Source organism: Chiloscyllium plagiosum, unplaced genomic scaffold (genome assembly GCF_037043375.1).
Source record: "Chiloscyllium plagiosum isolate Xiang-an unplaced genomic scaffold, Cpla_swu_hap1 HiC_scaffold_36, whole genome shotgun sequence".
Classification (NCBI taxonomy): domain Eukaryota; kingdom Metazoa; phylum Chordata; class Chondrichthyes; order Orectolobiformes; family Hemiscylliidae; genus Chiloscyllium; species Chiloscyllium plagiosum.
In genome coordinates, this window is record NW_028270174.1 from 33,366,319 (window position 1) to 33,385,753 (window position 19,435).

At 46.1% G+C, this 19,435-nt stretch overlaps 1 protein-coding gene across 2 annotated transcripts in view; it reads left to right on the forward strand.

Annotated features, from left to right (window-relative positions):
• Nucleotides 1-5,578: 5,578 nt before the first annotated feature.
• mfsd8 (major facilitator superfamily domain containing 8) overlaps nt 5,579-19,435 on the forward strand; it is a 55,097-nt gene continuing 41,240 nt past the window's right edge. Inside the window, exon 1 of one of the 2 annotated variants that reach the window (XM_087980087.1) lies at nt 5,579-5,720. In XM_087980087.1, the coding sequence (XP_087836213.1) occupies nt 5,668-5,720 (53 nt within the window). In that variant the 5' untranslated portion in view covers nt 5,579-5,667. The remainder of the gene's footprint in view (nt 5,721-19,435) is intronic. The other variant, XM_087980088.1, reaches the window with a different exon arrangement.

Consider the following 19,435-nt stretch of genomic DNA (forward strand, 5'->3'; position numbering starts at 1 on the left):
ATTGGAGGCAGATGTTTGCAGGTATAGGGATGGCTGGAAAATGGGAAGCCTTCAGAAATGAGATATCAAGAATCCAGAGAAAGTATATTCCTGTTAGGGTGAAAGGAAAGGCTGGTAGGTATAGGGAATGCTGGATGACTAAAGAAATTGAGGGTTTGGTTAAGAAAAAGAAGGAAGCATATGTCAGGTATAGACAGGAGAGATCGAGTGAATCCTTAGAAGACTATAAAGGCTGTAGGAGTATCCTTAAGAGGGAAATCAGGAGGGCAAAAAGAGGACATGAGATAGCTTTGGCAAATAGAATTAAGGATAATCCAAACGGTTTTTACAAATATATTAAGGACAAACGGGTAACTAGGGAGAGAATAGGGCCCCTCAAAAATCAGCAAGGCGGCCTTTGTGTGGAGCCACAGAAAATGGGGGAGATACTAAATGAATATTTTGCATCAGTATTTCCTGTGGAAAAGGATATGGAAAATATAGACTGGAGGGAAATAGATGGTGACATCTTGCAAAATGTCCATATTACAGAGAAGGAAGTGCTGGATGTTTTGAAATGGTTAAAGGTGGATAAATCCCCAGGACTTGATCAGGTGGACCTGAGAACTCTGTGGGAAGCAAGAGAAGTGATTACTGGGCCTCTTGCTGAAATAATTGTATCATCGATAGTCACAGGTGAGGTGCTGGAAGATTGGAGGTTGGTAAACGTGGTGCCACTGTTTAAGAAGGGCGGTAAAGACAAGCCAGGGAATTTTAGACCAGTGAGCCTGACCTCGGTGGTGGGCAAGTTGTTGAAGGGAATCCTGAGGGACAGGATGTACATGTATTTGGAAAGGCAAGGACTGATTCGGAATAGTCAACATGACTTTGTGCATGAGAAATCATGTCTCACAAACTTGATTGAGTTTTTTGAAGAAGTAACAAAGAAGATTGATGAGGGCAGAGCAGTAGACGTGATCTATATGGACTTCAGTAAGACGTTTGACAGGGTTCCCCATGGGAGACTGAATAGGAAGGTTAGATCTCATGGAATACAGGGAGAACTAGCCATTTGGTTACAGAACTGGTTCAAAGGTAGAAGACAGAGGGTGGTGGTGGAGGGTTGTTTTTCAGACTGGAGGCCTGTGACCAGTGGAGTGCCACAAGGATTGGTGCTGGGCCCTCTACTTTTTGTCATTTACATCAATGATTGGATGCGAGCATAAGAGGTACAGTTAGTAAGTTTGCAGATGACACCAAAATTGGAGGTGTAGTTGACAGCGAAGAGGGTTACCTCAGATTACAACAGGATCTGGACCAGATGGGCCAATGGGCTGAGAAGTGGCAGATGGAGTTTAATTCAGATAAATGCGAGGTGCTGCATTTTGGGAAAGCAAATCTTAGCAGGACTTATACACTTAATGGTAAGGTCCTAGGGAGTGTTGCTGAACAAAGAGACCTTGGAGTACAGGTACATAGCTCCTTGAAAGTGGAGTCGCAGGTAGATAGGATAGTGAAGAAGGCGTTTGGTATGCTTTCCTTTATTGGTCAGAGTATTGAGTACAGGAGTTGGGAGGTCATGTTGCGGCTCTACAGGATATTGGTAAGGCCACTGTTGGAATATTGCATGCAATTCTGGTCTCCTTCCTATCAGAAAGATGTTGTGAAACTTGAAAGGGTTCAGAAAAAAATTTACAAGGATGCTGCCAGGGTTGGAGGATCTGAGCTACAGGGAGAGGCTGAACAGGCTAGGGCTGGTTTCTGTGGAGCGTCGGAGGCTGAGGGGTGATCTTCTAGAGGTTTACAAAATTATGAGGGGCATGGATAGGATAAATAGACAAAGTCTTTTCCCTGGGATCAGGGAGTCCAGAACTAGAGGATATAGGTTTAGGGTGAGACGGGAAAGATATAAAAGAGACCTAAGGGGCAACTTTTTCACGCAGAGGGTGGTACGTGTATGGAATGAGCTGCCAGAGGATGTGGTGAAGGCTGGTACAATTGCAACATTTAAGAGGCATTTGGATGGGCATATGAATAGGAAGGATTTGGATGTATATGGGCCGGCTGCTGGCAGGTGGGACTAGATTGGGTTGGGATATCTGGTCGTCATGGACAGGTTGGACTGAAGGGTCTGTTTCCATACTGTACATCTCTATGACTCTAGGTGTACCCTAGGACTCTGTGGAAAGCTAGAGAAGTGACTACTGGGCCTCTTACTGAGATATTTGTATTGTAGATAGTCACAGGTGAGGTGCCGGAAGACTGGAGGTTGGCTAACGTGGTGTCACTGTTTAAGAAAGGTGGTAAGGACAAGCCAGGGAACTTTAGACCAGTGAGCCTGACCTCGGTGGTGGGCAAGTTGTTGCAGGGAATCCTGATGGACAAGATGTACATGTACTTGGAAAGGCAAAGACTGATTCGGGATAATCAACATGGCTTTGTGCGTGGGAAATCATGTTTCACAAACTTGATTGAGTTTTTTGAAGAAGTAACAAAGAAGATTGATGAGGGCAGAGCAGTAGATGTGATCTATATGGACTTCAGTAAGACATTCGACAAGGTTCCCCATGGGAGACTGATTAGCAAGGTTAGATCTCATGGAATACAGGGAGAACTAGCCATTTGGATTCGGAACTGGCTCAAAGGTAGAAGACAGAGGGTGGTGGTGAAGGATTGTTTTTCAGACTGGAGGCCTGTGACCAGTGGAGTGCCACAAGGATCGGAGCTGAGTCCTCTACTTTTTGCCATTTACATAAATGATTTGGATGCGAGCATAAGAGGTACAGTTAGTAAGTTTGAAGATGACACCAAAATTGGAAGTGTAGTGGACAGCGAAGAGGGTTACCTCAGATTGCAACAGGATCTGGACCAGATGGGCCAATGGGCTGAGAAGTGGCAGATGGAGTTTAATTCAGGTAAATGCGAGGTGCTGCATTTTGGGAAAGCAAATCTTAGCAGGACTTATACATTTAATGGTAAGGTCCGAGGGTGTGTTGCTGAACAAATAGACCTTGGAGTGCAGGTTCATAGCTCTTTGAAAGTGGAGTCGCAGGTAGATAGGATAGTGAAGAAGGCATTTGGTATGCTTTCCTTTATTGGTCAGAGTATTGAGTACAGGAGTTGGGAGGCCACGATGTGGCTGTACAGGACATTGGTTAGGCCACTGTTGGAGTATTGCATGCAATTCTGGTCTCCTTCCTATCAGAAAGATGTTGTGAAACTTGAAAGGGTTCAGAAAAGATTTACAAGGATGTTGCCAGGGGTGGAGGATCTGAGCTACAGGGAGAGGCTGAATAGGCTAGGGCTGTTTTCCCTGGAGCGTCGGAGGCTGTGGGGTGATTTTATAGAGGTTTATAAAATTATGAGGGGCATGGATAGGATAAATAGACAAAGTCTTTTCCCTGGGGTCGGGGAGTCCAAAACTAGAGGGCATAGGTCTAGGATGAGAGGGGAAAGATATAAAAGAGATCTAAGGGGCAACTTTTTCACGCAGAGGGTGGTACATGAATGGAATGAGCTGCCAGAGGATGTGGTGGAGGCTGGTACAATTGCAACATTTAAGAGGCATTTGGATGGGTATATGACTAGGAAGGGTTTGGAGGGATATGGGCCGGGTGCTGGCAGGTGGCACTAGATTGGGTTGGGATAGCTGGTCGGCATGGACAGGTTGGACTGAAGGGTCTGTTTCCATGCTGTACATCTCTATGACTCTCTGACAAAGCAGCCCACTTAATAGGTAACATAAATCACCTTAAATATTCACTTCCTCCAACAGTTGCATAATTAAAGAATGTATGCCATTTACAAGATGCATTGCATCACCAGCAGAGCACCTTCCAAACCTGCAACTTCTATCATCCAGAAGCACAGAGTAGTAGATGCATACGGACTCCACCATCAGCAATTCCCCTCCAAGCTACAAAGCATTCTGACTTGGAATTCCTTCATTGCCACTCAGTCAAAATCCTGGAACTTCATTTTTAAGTGCACTGTAGGCATAGCTACACTACATGAACTTTCAAGAAGGCACCCTTTTGCACAATGAATTCTGGGCAAATTACTGCCTCTGCCAGTCCTCACTCACTTAATGAACAAAAAAAATCCAGCAGTCTTTTAATATACAACAGCAATAATGTACTCAAAATTCTAATTGTTTTAAATTATTTATTGTAGATCACAAGTAATTGTGACAACCCTGTTAAGACTTAGGAACCTAAAGCCCTTCAGTCTACAAATCTGGCTTTGTTAGAATAGAGACAAACATACCATCTAAAATTTCAACGTTTCTTCCCTAACTTTTACTATGTAATATCTGTTAAAGGAATACTGTATTGATTTTGAGTACAGGAACAGGGATGTCTTGCTGTAATTACACAGGGCATTAGTGAGTTGACACTTGGAATATTGTGTGCAGTTTTGGTCTCCTTATTTGAGATGGGCGGTGTGGGGGAGTGATCTTTCACAATTGTGAGTGCAAGCTTACCAAATTGATTCCTGAAACGTCATATGAGGAAAGTCAGTTAGGATTATGTTCACTGGAGTTTAGAAGAATGAGGAGGAATCTCAAAAACATAAAATTCTAACAGGACTGGTAGGAACAATGTTCTTGATGGTGGGGGAACCACAACCCAGGAGTCATAGTTTAAGTATAAGGGGCAAACCTTTTAGGAACTTATGTGAGGTGATCTTGTGGAACTCACCACCACTGGTAGTGTTTGAGGACAAAACATTGTGTTTTCAAGGAGAAAGTAGATATAACTAAAAGGATCAACAGGATGGGGGTGGGGGTGGAAATAGGTTTTTGAGCTGAATGAGCAACCATCAAGTACCCATCCAAATGTCTTTTAAATGTTGTAACTGTACTTGTGTCTACCACGTCCTCTGGCAGTTCATTCACTACCCTCCATGTGAAAAGGTTGCCCCTCAGTTCTCTTTTAAATCTTTCTCCTCACCTTAGAAATATACCTCTTAGTTCTGAACTTCCTCATCTTAGGGAAAAGAAATGTCTAACTATGGTCATATTGAATAATGGAGCAGCTTCAGGGGTCGAATAGCCTAATCCTGTCTATGTTGCTATTTTTTTAAAAACACCTTAACATAAATCACATCAGTAAAGCTAACAGTATTGTTTTTGTTTTAATCCCAAACTACAGTACTGCATTTACAGAGTTTTAATTCAGGCTAGTTTTTCTTCAAATTGCTCTGCACTTAAACTATTTGCATCAGAATGATTCGTTTTCAGGTTAAACTTTTTTTAAAAATTCTGATCTTTAAGGAAGAGTGAACATTTAATCTATTTGTTGTATTCAGATTTGTAAGGTTCCCTGATTGTCCGGAACAGTGTGTTGCTGGAAAAGCGCAGCAGGTCGCGCAGCATCCAAGGAGCAAGAGAATCGACGTTTCGGGCATAAGCCCTTCAAAGGGCTCATGCCCGAAACGTCGATTCTCCTGTTCCCTGGATGCTGCCTGACCTATTGCGCTTTTCCAGCAACACGTTTTCAGCTCTGATCTCCAGCCCTCACTTTCTATCCGGAACAGTGTGTCAGGATAGCAGTTTCCCCTGAGTCGAGCCGTTACACATCCTGTTGTTGCTCTCGTTTCATTGGTTTGTCTGAGGGACCATCGCTTCCGCTAATTAATCTGTTTTAACCAAATAAAGCTAATTAAAGTCAGGCGTCATTTCTGAAAATGACGGAGATTGAGGATGAGAGAAGCCCGCTATTACAGACGGAGTCCCGCAGGTGAGCGATATTTAACAAGGAGCTGATTAATTATTGCGTCTCCTCTCCTCTCTTTCCATTTCCCCATCTTTCCTAAATGCTTTGAACCAGAAATAAAGATCTAAATCTTCATCTTGCTTGAGTCACTTTTCTACTTATTAGTCTGTAATAGCAATTACTATCTGTGGCGAAGCAACTTTAATTTATCACACTTGAACACAAATTAAGTTCACGCATTTAGATATGCGTTTAGACTATGAGCCACAAATGATATTGTGGAAAATCAAACTTGCTAGTAATTGAGATCTTATGTGGTTTCGAGACAAATTGATTAAAGTCAAAAGTAGAGTATTTAATTCTTCTTACTTTCAATTTATTCCTTATCTGCCTTCACAATAGGATCCTAGAATGGTATCTGCTTGTTGTTTGCAATCATTCTATTCTTCATCCAATCCATAGCAGTGCTGATATGTCTCCCAACTTTTGTCATCTCTGCTGTATCAGTATGCTCATAGTTTTCATCCTAAATGTAATAGTATCGATAACATGCAGCAGCCAGTGCTGAAGAGATAGCAACTAGTTTTACTGATTTTTTCATCTTCTATATCAACACACTCAACGCAGACATGTAAGGCTGTGTAAACACCTGATATTAAATCAGAAGATAGTCATACACAGCAACATCTGAAAGGGAAGAATGGTATGGCCTTGCAGACCTATTACCCAGTTTGCAATTATTTTAACCAAGAGTCAAAAAGTGTGGTGCTGGAAAAACTCAACCGGTCAGGCAGCATCCGAGGAGCCGGACAGTCGACGTTTCGAGCATAAGTTATTCACCACATTCCTGGTGAAGAGCTTATGCTTGAAATGTTGACTCTCCTGCTCCTTGGATACTGCCTGACTGGCTGTGCTTTTCCAGCACCGCACTTTTTGACTCTGATCTCCAGCATCTGCAGTCCTCACTTTCCCCTCGTTATTTTAACCAACCTGTTGACACACATCTGTAGAAGGAGGGTCTTGAGCCTGCTTGCATTTCTATTTTTAATCAACCTATTCAGACATGTTATAAGATATATCCATGAAAGGTGGGACTCAAATCCAGAACTTCTGAACCAGAGGTACCAATTGCACCACAAGACCCTTCTCCCCCAGTTTGGACACTGACCATGTTTACCATTTTCCATCCTCTGCAAACTTGAGCTTATCTGAAGCACTGCTGTCCCTGTCCTGGCTCCTGTACACACTGATCTGCAATGGCTGGCAGTCTAACATTAGCTCAATTTCAAAGTTCTTGCCTTTACTTTGAAATTCCACCTGCTCTCCTCATTAACTCTTTGTTCTTCCAAAACTGACCTACATGTATCCATGATTTGTACCTCTTTTAGCAACCATATGTCCAACTGTTCCTAGTTCCCAAATTCTAGAATTCCCAGCTAAACCTGTTCTTCCTTACAATTGTCCGTAAAACCTGCCTTGTTGGCCCAAGTTTTAGTCACTGTTTTTAATATTTTCTTAGGTGGTTTACTGTCAAATTTCGTTTGATAATGATCTTGTGAAATGCATTGGGTATGTTTCACTATGCTATTCGTCAATATGTTAAAAGAGGCTGTTGGTGTATGAGTTGTGCTTGAGTCCCAGAGATTGTGAACAGACTAGGCTTCCCATCTATTCTTTGGAAATGCATAGGCCAATTGGTCATCCAGGTTTTCAGGTTCTGATTGCCTTAGTGATACCTCAGTGTTACCTCTTGCCATGAGATGCACTCTCTTTGTAACTGTACCTCTATCTTTACGTGGCTCGACTTGGTTGAAGTGGAAAGAAAATATTTCTCCTTTTCTCCATGTTTGCTGTGAGGCTAATGTACCAAAATAAAGTCTACTGGAACAGATTTGCTATTTAAACTATTTTAAAGTATTCTGATAGGAATTGACACATAACTGGAATAACTTTGAAGTTGAAATATGATCTGGCTTTGTTTCCCATCAATGCAGAAGTATGCAAATGTATTCTTAAAATTAATTCTTGGGAAACTGGCATCGTTGGTGTGGCTGGCATTTATTGTCCATTCCTAATTTCCCGAAGAAAAATATGGCATGCTCTCTTTTTGAATCATGTGATAGTTTTCATAATGGTTTGATACAACTGTGTGGCTTGCTGATCCACTTCAAAAGGTAGGCAGTCAAATATCAATTACATTCTTTTGGATTTAAAGTGTGTTATTTTAAAATTATATTTGACATTATCCTGTACATCATTAACAGGTTTTTTTAAAAATGTCTGATCAGAGGCTTAACAAAGTGGCTGTTCACAAAAGAAATCTTAAATCGTCATACTCAATTAATTTTTAAAATTTTGTTGTCTAAAATTTAACGGATTACCCTGGAAGGCTGAGTTATCTCAAAAATTAGAGCAAGCAGTTTCACTCTGCGATGCTGCAGTAGCAAGATGAGTAGATTTTTGCCACTAACAGACTGCTGTCATCAAGCCAAAAAGGTATTTACCTATCCTACAAATGAGAAATATGGCTGTGAATTTCAGTACTGGTGTGATGCCAATTGTGCTGGTGACTTGGCCATGTGGATTCAGAATTGAATTGCCCATAGAAGACAGAGAGTAGTGGCGGAAGGGTGTTTTTCAGGCTGAAGGTCCATGACTAGTGGTGATCCATATATATAAATGACTGGATGAAAATGTAGATGTGTGGGTTAGTAATTTTGCAGAGGCATAAAGATTGGTGGAGTTGTAGGTAGTGTAGAAGATTGTCAAAGGATACAGCAGATAAAGATCAGTTGCATATATAAGCAGAGAAATGGTAGATGGACTTTAATCCAGATAAGTGTGAGGTGCTGCACTTCGGGAGATCAAATGTTAAGGAAAACTATAGTTATAGAGTCATAGAGATGTACAGCACCGAACCAGACTATTTGGTCCTACCTACCCATGCTGACCAGATATCCCAACCCAATCTAATCCCACCTGCCAGCGCTCGGCCCATATCCCTCTAAACCCTTTGTATTCATATACCCATCCAGATGCCTTTTAAATGTTGCAATTGTACCAGCCTCCACCACTTCCTCTGGCAGCTCAAACCATACACGTACCACCCTTTGTGTGAAAAAGTTGCCACTTAGGTCTCTTTTATATCTTTCTCCTCTCACTTTAAACCTATGCCCTCTAGTTCTGGACTCCCCCACACCAGGGAAGAAACTTTGCCTATTTATCCTATTCATGCCCCTCATGATTTTATGAACCTCCTGTAAGGTCACCCCTCAGCCTCCGACGCTCCAGAGAAAACAGCCCCAGCCTGTTCAATTTTTCCCTATAGCTCAAATCCTCCAATCCTGGCAACATCCTTGTAAATCTTTTCTGAACCTTTTCAAGTTTCACAACATCTTTCCGATAGGAAGGAGACCAGTCACAGACAATTGAAGAGATACGAGGCAACGTGGGCTGGATTTTATGCAACCCAGAACTGTAGGCACCATGGTGGCACGGTCCATTTAAATAGAGGAGAAACCCTGCATCAGTTTCCTATCTGCAGGAAAACTTCACTGATCAAACTGGAGGGTGAAAAGGATTGACCCGGAATTCCTGGTGTTGGTGCTAGCATGTTAGTAAGGCTCAGTGGTCTAAATGACATCCATTATTTCTGTGCCACTGCAATTTAGTGATACCTGGAGTCTAAAATGGACACCATCATCGCTGCCAACAAAACAGAAAAGGTGGAACAAAGTCAGACCTTTCCTACAGGACTTGATGACAATTTCAACTGCAGCAAAGTCAGAAAGCTACAATTGCAAAGGGTAAAATACTCCAAATTTGTTTCCAGAAACTTCTCACCTCCATTCCCTCAGTGGGACAAAAGAGAATCAATAGGTCTACAACGTTTCAAACTTTTATCTTGACAGACTTGAGAATTAATAGTGGCTTCTCAGACTTTTCTAAAAAAAAAGTATGTGTATCCTCTTCTAATCACCTTTGTTTGTGTTTGTCTATGTTATAGTGGTGCCATTTGATGATATTGGCGGATTGAGAATTAAATACTTGTCTTTTCCTTTTTCTAAACTTATGAAAATTGGCAAGACTCTGAACAGTATTGATGTACAGAAGGATTTTGGGGTTCAAAGCCATAGCTCCCTGAAGGTGTCCATGCAAGTAGGTAAAGAAGGCATATGGCATGCTTGTCTTTATTGGTCGGGGAGTTGAGTACAAGAGTAAGGATGTAATGTTGCAGCTTTATTAGACTTAATGGTTCTGTTAGGTTCTATTCCCGAGGTTTCACACATAAGATGCAATTTGCACACACCAACTTCTGCAAACCATTAAGGTTTATTAAAGCCTGTGTTAGCGAGGTGACCCCATTTCACCCTCTTCGCTGGAGTGCGAAGTTGAGTCAAAAGAGGCCTCAAACAAAGAAAACACGTCCCCTTTATACAGGTCAGTTGGTAATGCTCACAGATACTCTGGCCATTTCCCCCCCCCACCATCATTACATCTTACCCCAGGTACAATGGTAGGATGAGATCATCCTTTGAAATAATGCAAATATAAATGCCCTAATCCTGGGGAATCGTTTTGCAGATGATTTCCTGACTCCGTGATTTCCCAAGACAATGTAGGTGTGATATGTCCTAGCTTTGGGGCGGCCCAGCAATTGAGTTCTGACTCTGCTATTTCCCCAGTCAATGCAGATGTGATAGGCTTCAGCACTGGGGATGATCACACAAGTGAACCTGATTGGCTGTGGGATGGCTATGAAAGTATTTCTGGATGGAAGGGGCTAAATAATAGTTTAATTTGATAATAGGGGAGTATTAGCAAATGACTTTCTAAATGGGGTGGGGATGACATTCATGCAGGAATGCGGATGACTCCCACTCCATTTAGAAAGTCATTTGCTAATACTCCCCTACTGTTATCAAATTGAACTACCATTCAGCCCCTTCCATCCAGAAATACTTTCATAGCCATCCCACAGCCAATCAGGTTCACTTCCAGAATGTTCAGTCAGTTCTGTTTAATCCTTTAATATTACATTAATGTCCAGAGAGATAGTCCAATTTAATCTTTTAACATTACATTCCACCCTTTTATCATTCCATGATAATCCCTCTAAATGGAGGCTGAGAAGGGTCTGAGTAGCTTATTCATAATGATCCCGCAGCATACAATGAGTAAAACAGCAAAACTTACTGGCCCCTGAAGCAAATAGGATTCCCAGGATCCCCCGAGCCAGTCTTTACATTCCCAGGGCCCCTGTCTGAAATCATCTAACTGGTGCTGAATGGCCTGTGTTACGTTGTATGATTCATCCATAACATGGACAATGCATTTATTTTCCATAATTGTACAGGCACCTCTTTGTTGGGCCAGTAAATAGTCAATGGCATATCTGGTCTGTGTGCATAGAGCCTTAGCTCTGCCAATCCATGATTAACTGCATTTAGTCCCCATACGGTACTGTTTCCGAGGATGGTCGACCCACAAATTAGGTAATTTCTGTTCTTTGCTGTGATCATCCCCGCCAATGCCCCTGGGGACAGCACCCCCAGGAACTCCCAGTCCAGGGAGGATCCCAGAGTTACTGGTCCCTTTAGTCCGCACAGAATCTCTCACTGACCGATCAGGCTACTATCCTACTATCCTACTTTTTGTGGGCACAAGACAGTGAGTGGTCCTACTGTTCCTACAGTGAATAGGATGGAGAGAGTCGGGGTGGCCATTGTGAAGGTCCCGTTGAGAAGGAACACAAACCTGCTGTTGGCCCGTTAGCACTTAATTGCTTTGTGGCTGTCAGTCGTGAACTGAGTATATCACCAGCTCCTGTCCTGGCTGGAATATCCTCCTGATCCGATCAGCTGGTAATCTGAAAAAGGATATGACCAAAAGGCCGAGCTGACATGGGTACTGTGGCGATGCCCGCAAATGAACCGCTATCCTGCAGTGATATTTAAGCACCTTTGTTCACCAGTGTTTCTGGGCACAAGAGGCATTTATGGGGACCAAGGCACAACCCCGGAGAAGCAAAGTGGATAGCTTATGGGGTTGTGGGAAGCAGTAAGTTCTCTTTCCCGGGTTCCTGTGTAGTTGGGGGACTGAGTGTTATCTGAATCTATTAGCTCTACGCACCGACCCAAAGCCATCCTTCTGAGCCTCCTGCTCTGGCCTACACAGGGGGCATCTGAGGTATCTGCTGTATATAGGTTAAGAGGGTCCCACCTGGGGGTGGCAAGAAATGACACATCTACTGACTGAGGGAGTGGGTAACGTACTGTCCGATTACTGTGCAAACGCTTATGAGTCTTATAAAACAAATTGTCCTCTTGGCCGAATGCTACAACGGTGGCTATGGTGCCATAGACTGCGAGTACAGTTGTCAGGCTGTTAGAGGGGAGCATTGTTTGCAGTCACTTAAGCAGTCAGCTGCATTATCCTTGAATTTGAATGCAGTTGGCGTTCATAGGAATATCTGGTCCTTTCCACCTGTGTCCGTGCCTGGGACGGTCCCAGTTTTTGGGCAGCATGAGCTCTCCTGTCTGCAGGTTGGAAAGTTCATTCGAATCCTGGTTTACTGCTTGTGGTGGTGATCCAAAGGCATTCCTGACCTGTGAGTGTAGGAACTTTAGATATGAGGTTAGCTGCTGAAAGTATGCCTGCATTTCCTCTCCCATAATATTTAGGTCTGTGCAGGTGGGTGGGTTTGTGTCTGCATCCCAAGGGTCCTACTGGGTCTGCCGTAGATTATCTCAGATGCTGACAGCCCAGTGGTCGAGTATTGGGTAATCCTCATGTGATACAGGGCCAAAGGCAAGTCCTTCAACCAATTCAGGCCCATTTCACATGTTAGTTTAATTTAATTTGGTTTTAAGGGCCCTGTTTTGCCCTCTCCACTATGCCTGACACCTGGGGGTGGTGGGCACAATGGAATTGCTGCTGGATATGCAGCGCTTCACACAGCTCTGTGTTAACTTTCCCGGCAAAGTGGCTGCCATTGTCTGAACTAAGCTGTCAGGGCAGCCCAAACCTCGGTACGATCTCCGTTAGGAGTAATTGTACCACCGTTGAGGCTGTGTTATTAGTAGTGGGAAAAGCCTCACTCCATCATCTAAAGACATCAATAATAACAAGGCAATATTTATAGCAATGTACACGTGTTAGTTCAATAAAATTAAGCTGAATACATTCAAATGGACCTGCTGGCAAGGGTGTTTTTCCTGTTACACACCGCATCCCTTGACCTGCATTATTTTGCCGACATATCAAACATGATCTGATGCGCTTCTGAACTGCCCTGGCCAGTCGGGCGTGCCACCAGGTCCGCAACATGATACTAGTCATTCCCCCCTTGCCAAAGTGTGTATCGGTATGAAGGCATTGGTAACAAGCTATCAGGTTTACTTGACTGACTGGAGTGATTCAGAGGCCTCTTGATGCAGAGTGTGAGCCCCCATGTGTCTTCTATATCTGCTTTTCTGAATCAGGGGCATCCCCCTGTAAATGCTGCACTGTGACAATGTCTGGAATGCCTTTTGTTTTTGAGGCAGGTTTTTGGTTGGGTGCCTGCCAGTTAATAGTGGACACAATTGAATTGCGAACCTTTGCCATGTCTTTGGCAGCTTGGTCAGCTCTGGCATTGCCATGGCTGACGTCTGTATTGTCCGTGACATGAGTAGCACATTCGATTGTGGCCAATTGCTTGGGGAGGAGAATGGCCTTAAGGAGGTTTTGGACATACAGTGTGTTATGAATAGGGGTGTTTGGAGAGGACAGGAATCCTCACTGGGACCAAAGCTGGCCAAAGTTGTGGGCACTAAAGGCATACTGTGAATCTATGTATAGATTGACCGTCGTCCCTGTGGCCAGGTTACAGACTTGTGTTGGCGCAAAGAGTTCTGCTTTCTGGGTGGAACCTGGGAGGGAGGTGGGAGGGTGCTGGTGGTCGAGGGAGCTGCTTCTAATGTGTCCATGAGGGTTATGATTGCATATCATGAAAGGGGCACTCCTAAGGGTGATATTGACGAGCTACCATCTGCAAAGAGGGTTAAATCCGGTGTGGGCAATGGTGCGTCTGAGAGGTCTGGTCAGGGGGATGTCAAGATGTGGCTGCGCAAAAAGCAGTCATGGGGAATTTCGGAAAGCTCTTCTGGAGGGACACTGAGGAAAGTTGCTGGGTTAATGGTTGAGCAGTAGGAGGTCAGAAGGGGGTTGTTCAGAAGGCCTGCCTCATAACGGCCAAGTCGAGCCTGTGTAAGGTGTTGAGTCTGGTGGGAAATCAGTAGTGCTACGATTTCTGGAGGGTTATATTGGACGTGGCTGTCACAAAGGAGTAGATAGCCGGCAGAATTTGTGAACAAGGCAGGAGTCCCCTGGCGACAGCGTCAAGGCAAGTTGAGTAATAGGCAACAGGCCTCTGGTGATTTCTGCGGGTCTGGGTTAAAACAGCGGTTGTGCAGTCCTCTAGGATACTGGCATACAGCTGGAAGGGTCTGTCATACAGTGGTCCCCCAAGGGCCGGGGCACTGGCAAGGCTGCTTTTAATTCGTTGAAAGCTGACTTCTGGTCTTCCGCGAGGGTGAAGGTCCTTGAGACCTTATTGGAGGCTAAAGTGATTAGCTGCTTGGTAAGTAACGTAACATTGGGGAGCCACTGCCGGCAGTAGTTAACCAAGCCTAAAAAGGCACGCATCTGCTTACTGCTCATGGGTGGAGGGGTTGCCAGTTTGGGGGTCAACTGCCATTTTGAAGCGCTGAGCAATGTCCCCAGGAATGTAACTTGCTGGATGTGCTGAACCTTGTTGGATGGTATTCCCAAGAGTGGAGGGCGGTTGGCATCTGCAATGTTCCGAGGGTCTAGCTAAGAGTAAGTTGCCCATATACTGGACAGCTGTGGAGCTGTCCGAGAGCTAAAGCTCAGAGAGCTGCTGGTGCAACACCTGGGAGAATAAATTAGGCGAGTGGACAAATCCCTGGGGGAGGTGCATCCAAGTGTGCTGCTGACCCTTAAAGATGAAAGCGAACAAATACTGAGACTCCACTGCCAGGAGGAGAGCAAAGAAAGCGTATTGCAGATCAACTATGGTGAAAACACAAGCGCTGGCAAGGATATTGCTGAGAATGGTTGCATGGTTTGGCATGACCGGGTGTAATGGCTGTACAGTTTTGTTGATCTGTTGGAGATCCTGTACTAACCTCCATTCTGGGCATCCTGGCTTCAGGACCGGTAGAATAGGGGTGTTACAGGGCGATTGGCAGGGAACTAGAACCCCTTGTTGGAGGAACAAGTCTATCAAAGCTGGTAACCCCTATGTGGCTTCTGGTCTTGGGGGTATTGAGTATCGAAGGCAGTTCTGCTCCTGGTGTAATTTGGGGGAGGGGGGGGGCACAATAGGTCCAGAACTGTCTCTTGTTAGAGTTACTGGATTAGTGGTGCTGGAAGAGCACAGCAGTTCAGGCAGCATCCGATGAGTAGTAAAATTGACGTTTCGGGCAAAAGCCCTTCATCAGGAATAAAGGCAGAGAGCCTGAAGTATGGTGAGATAAGCTAGAGGAGGGTGGGGATGGGGAGAAAGTAGCATAGAGTACATTAGGTGAGTGGGGGAGGGGATGAAGGTGATAGGTCAGGGGGGTGGGGAGGGTGGAGTGGATAGGTGGAAAAGAAGATAGGCAGGTAGGACAAGTCATGGGGACAGTGCTGAGTTGGAAGTTTGGAACTAGGGTGAGGTGGGGGAAGAGGAAATGAGGAAGCTGTTGAAGTCCACATTGATGCCCTGGGGATGAAGTGTTCCGAGGCGGAAGATGAGGCGTTCTTCCTCCAGGCGTCTGGTGGTGAGGGAGCGGCAGTGAAGGAGGCCCAGGACCTCCATGTCCTCGGCAGAGTGGGAGGGGGAGTTGAAATGTTGGGCCACGGGGCGGTGTGGTTGATTGTTGCGGGTGTGCCAGTGATGTTCCCTTAAGCACTCTGCTAGGAGGCGACCAGTCTCCCCAATGTAGAGGAGACCGCATCGGGAGCAACGGATACAATAAATGATATTAGTGGATGTGCAGGTAAAACTTTGATAGATGTGGAAGGCTCCTTTAGGGCCTTGGATGGAGGTGAGGGAGGAGGTGTGGGTGCAGGTTTTGCAGTTCCTGCGGTGGCAGGGGAAGGTGCCAGGATGGGAGGGTGGGTTGTAGGGGGGGGCGTGGACCTGACCAGGTAGTCACGGAGGGAACGGTCTTTGCAGAAGGCGGAAAGGGGTGGGGAGTGAAATATATCCCTGGTGGTGGGGTCTTTTTGGAGGTGGCGTTAATGTCGGCGGATGATTTGGTTTATGCGAAGGTTGGTAGGGTGGAAGGTGAGCACCAGGGGCGTTCTGTCCTTGTTATGGTGGGGTCTGAGGGCGGAGGTGCGGGATGTGGACGAGATGTGTTGGAGGGCATCTTTAATCACGTGGGAAGGGAAATTGCGGTCTCTAAAGAAGGAGGCCATCTGGTGTGTTCTGTGGTGGAACTTGTCCTCCTGGGAGCATATACGGCGGAGTGGAGAAATTGGGAATACGGGATGGCATTTTTGCAAGAGATAGGGTGGGAAGAGGTGTAATCCAGGTAGCTGTGGGAGTCGGTGGGTTTGTAAAAATGTCAGTGTCAAGTCGGTCGTCATTAATGGAGATGGAGAGGTCCAGGAAGGGGAGGGAGGTGTCAGAGATGGTCCAGGTAAATTTAAGGTCTGGGTGGAATGTGTTGGTGAAGTTGATGAATTGCTCAACCTCCTCGCGGGAGCACGAGGTGGCGCCAATGCAGTCATCAATATAGCGGAGGAAGAGGTGGGGAGTGGTGCTGGTGTAATTACGGAAGATCGACTGTTCTACGTAGCCAACAAAGAGACAGGCATAGCTGGGGCCCATACGTGTGCCCATGGCTACCCCTTTGGTCTGGAGGAAGTGGGAGGATTCAAAGGAGAAATTGTTAAGGGTGAGGACCAGTTCGGCCAAACGAATGAGAGTGTCGGTGGAAGAGAAGTGTTGGGGACGTCGGGAGAGGAAAAAACGGAGAGCTTGGAGGCCCTCGTCATGGCAGATGGAGGTGTAGAGGGATTGGATATCCATGGTGAAGATGAGGCGTTGGGGGCTGGGGAAACGGAAGTCTTGGAGGAGGTGGAGGGCGTGGGTGGTGTCTCAAACGTATGTGGGAAGTTCCTGGACTAGGAGGGATAGGACAGTGTCAAGGTAGGTAGAGATGAGTTCAGTGGGGCAGGAGCATGCTGAGACAATGGGTCGGCCAGGGTGGTCAGGCTTGTGGATCTTGGGAAGGAGTAGAACCAGGCAGTGCGGGGTTCCCGGACTATGAGGTTGGAAACTGTGGGTGGGAGATCTCTTGAGGTGATGAGGTTCTGTATGGTCTGGGAGATGCTGGTTTGGTGATTGGGGGGGGTTGGGGTCATGGTCGAGGGGGCGGTAGGAAGAGGTGTCCTCGAGTTGGCGTTTCGTCCCAGCTATGCCTGTCTCTGTTGGCTATGTAGAACAGTCGATCTTCAATTTCCCTTCCCATGTGGTTAAAGATGCCCTCCAATGCATCTCGTCCACATTCTGCACCTCCGCCCTCAGACCCGACCCTTCCAACCGTAACAAGGACAAGGACAAGGACAAGGACAGAACGCCCCTGGTGCTCACCTTACACCCTACCAACCTTTGCATAAACCAAATCATCCGCCAACATTTCCGCCACCTCCAAAAGACCCCACCACCAGGGATATATTTCCCTCCCCACCCCTTTCTGCCTTTCGCAAAGACTGTTCCCTCCGTTACTACCTGTTCAGGTCCACGCCCCCCTACAACCCACCGTCCCATCGTGGCACCTTCCCCTGCCACCGCAGGAATTGCAAAACCTGAATCTCAATCCGCAGGGCACACAACAAATTACAGGTTTGAGCGAATTGGACAGTACAGGTTTGTGGGCCAAACTGAACCGTGAATGTTTCTGTTAGGGGATACTGCCTCTCCTGCCCAGTTAGACCACTAAGGTGCAGAGAGCTGGGTGAGACCCCAACCCGTGTTGGCGCACACAGGAGGTTTCAAATGTTGAGGCAGTGGCGCCGGTATCAGTCATGAAGGGGATTTCTTTACCCTCAACAGTCAAGCGGACTACCAGTTCAGCCTCTGGGTCTTTCGTCAGGACAAGCTAAAGTGGAAGTGAGGTTAGTTAGGCCGGGAAGGGGTCTTCAGGTAGTGAGCTTGCCCGTGCCTGTGGCTCTGTATTGTGGGTGCAATCTTGCTGCCGTTGACCATCTGTACCACAGTGAAAACAGTTCTGCATTGGTCATGTCAATGTCCGTGGTGGGGGGGTAGTGGACCACCATGGGACCAAGGGTGACCGTGATAGTGGTGGAAAGGGGGTGGAGGGGTGTAAGGGGAACGATGAAAAGGTGCACTGGGGCCATTCGGGGAGTGGCATATGCATGATCATATCCATCGACCCACCTCTGGGGACAGTGCTGGGGTTCAATCGGATGGTTCCTGTATCGGGGTGGAGGGTGCTGGTGCTGTATCATTTCATGCTTGAAAGTAGCCTGTTTAGGGTATTTAAGACTATGCCAGTAATAAGTGAGCGCTCTTCTCATTAATGGATGGGTGTTATCCAGCCAATCCATATTGTTGGTTCTAATAACAGCAGCTACTGCCTCTAGGATACATTGTAATAGTACGGCATTAAACTGGGGCGAGGGAGTTCCTGCATTATAAGCGGTGTCCCCTGCATAAGTGGAGTATGTGGAGCCAAACCGATCCCAAAAGTCTGAACCGGCCTGCTCCTGCTTTGGGTGGCACTCCAATACCCTAATTATATCTAGTGGTTGTTGCAGGTTCTCTGGAGAGCCCCCCTAATTGCCTGGATTTGGTCCCTGAGCTGGTAAACGGCTCTGGTACAGGCCTCCCCATCATTGTGACCCGCTAACTGGGTTTTCTACCTAGAACCTCGCTTGGCGTCAAAGCCATGTAACATAGGTTGAAGAGGTCTTGAGGTGTGGCTTGATACATTAGAATTGTACCAGTAACATAATCAACAAAATTATCTGGCCTCATCTTTCAATTGGGGGCGTGGGACATAACTAAATACATCTCTTGGGGTTTGCAGCAAGTGTAAAATTGTATAGTGGCCTCTTCCCCCTGCGCCAGGGTTTGGCTTAGGAACTGTCCAGGTAGGGAACTGTCTCTGTTTGCGTTTATGGGCAGCGTTGCCATTTCTATTTTGGTTAGGTGGGATGAGGTTAGCTGTTCCATTTGCGAGCTCTCTGGGCCAGTCCTTGCTCTCGGGGTTGTAATAGTGGGGCCTGTCACCTTTACTACCGCTGTCTGTGTTGGAGTTATAGGACGATGTACCGTGTTTTCTGTGCATCTGAAAAGGGCCTGTCTCTGTCTTTTATAGTGTTTGATCACGTCCTGAAAGTCAGTGGGTCAGCGAAGCTTTCAGGAGCCTGGGTCTGGTCAGGATGCGGGGAGTCGGGACTTCCCTGTGGCTGGGAGTTAGAGCATGGAGGACGGGCAGCAGTGAAGGAGATGGTGAAGGTGGTAGTCGCGGGTCGGTGGATTGAGGTTGGGGTCTCACAGCACTAGCAGGGTTAGTAGGGTGTAGTGGCCGATGTGGGGTTGGGGTGCTATCTGGGATTTGCCAGTCCTCCTGCTGCTCATCTGTGTCATCCATTTGGAACAATATCGGCAGACCAGACATGTGCAGGGTACCTTCGTTTTGCTCTCGACTGGCAGC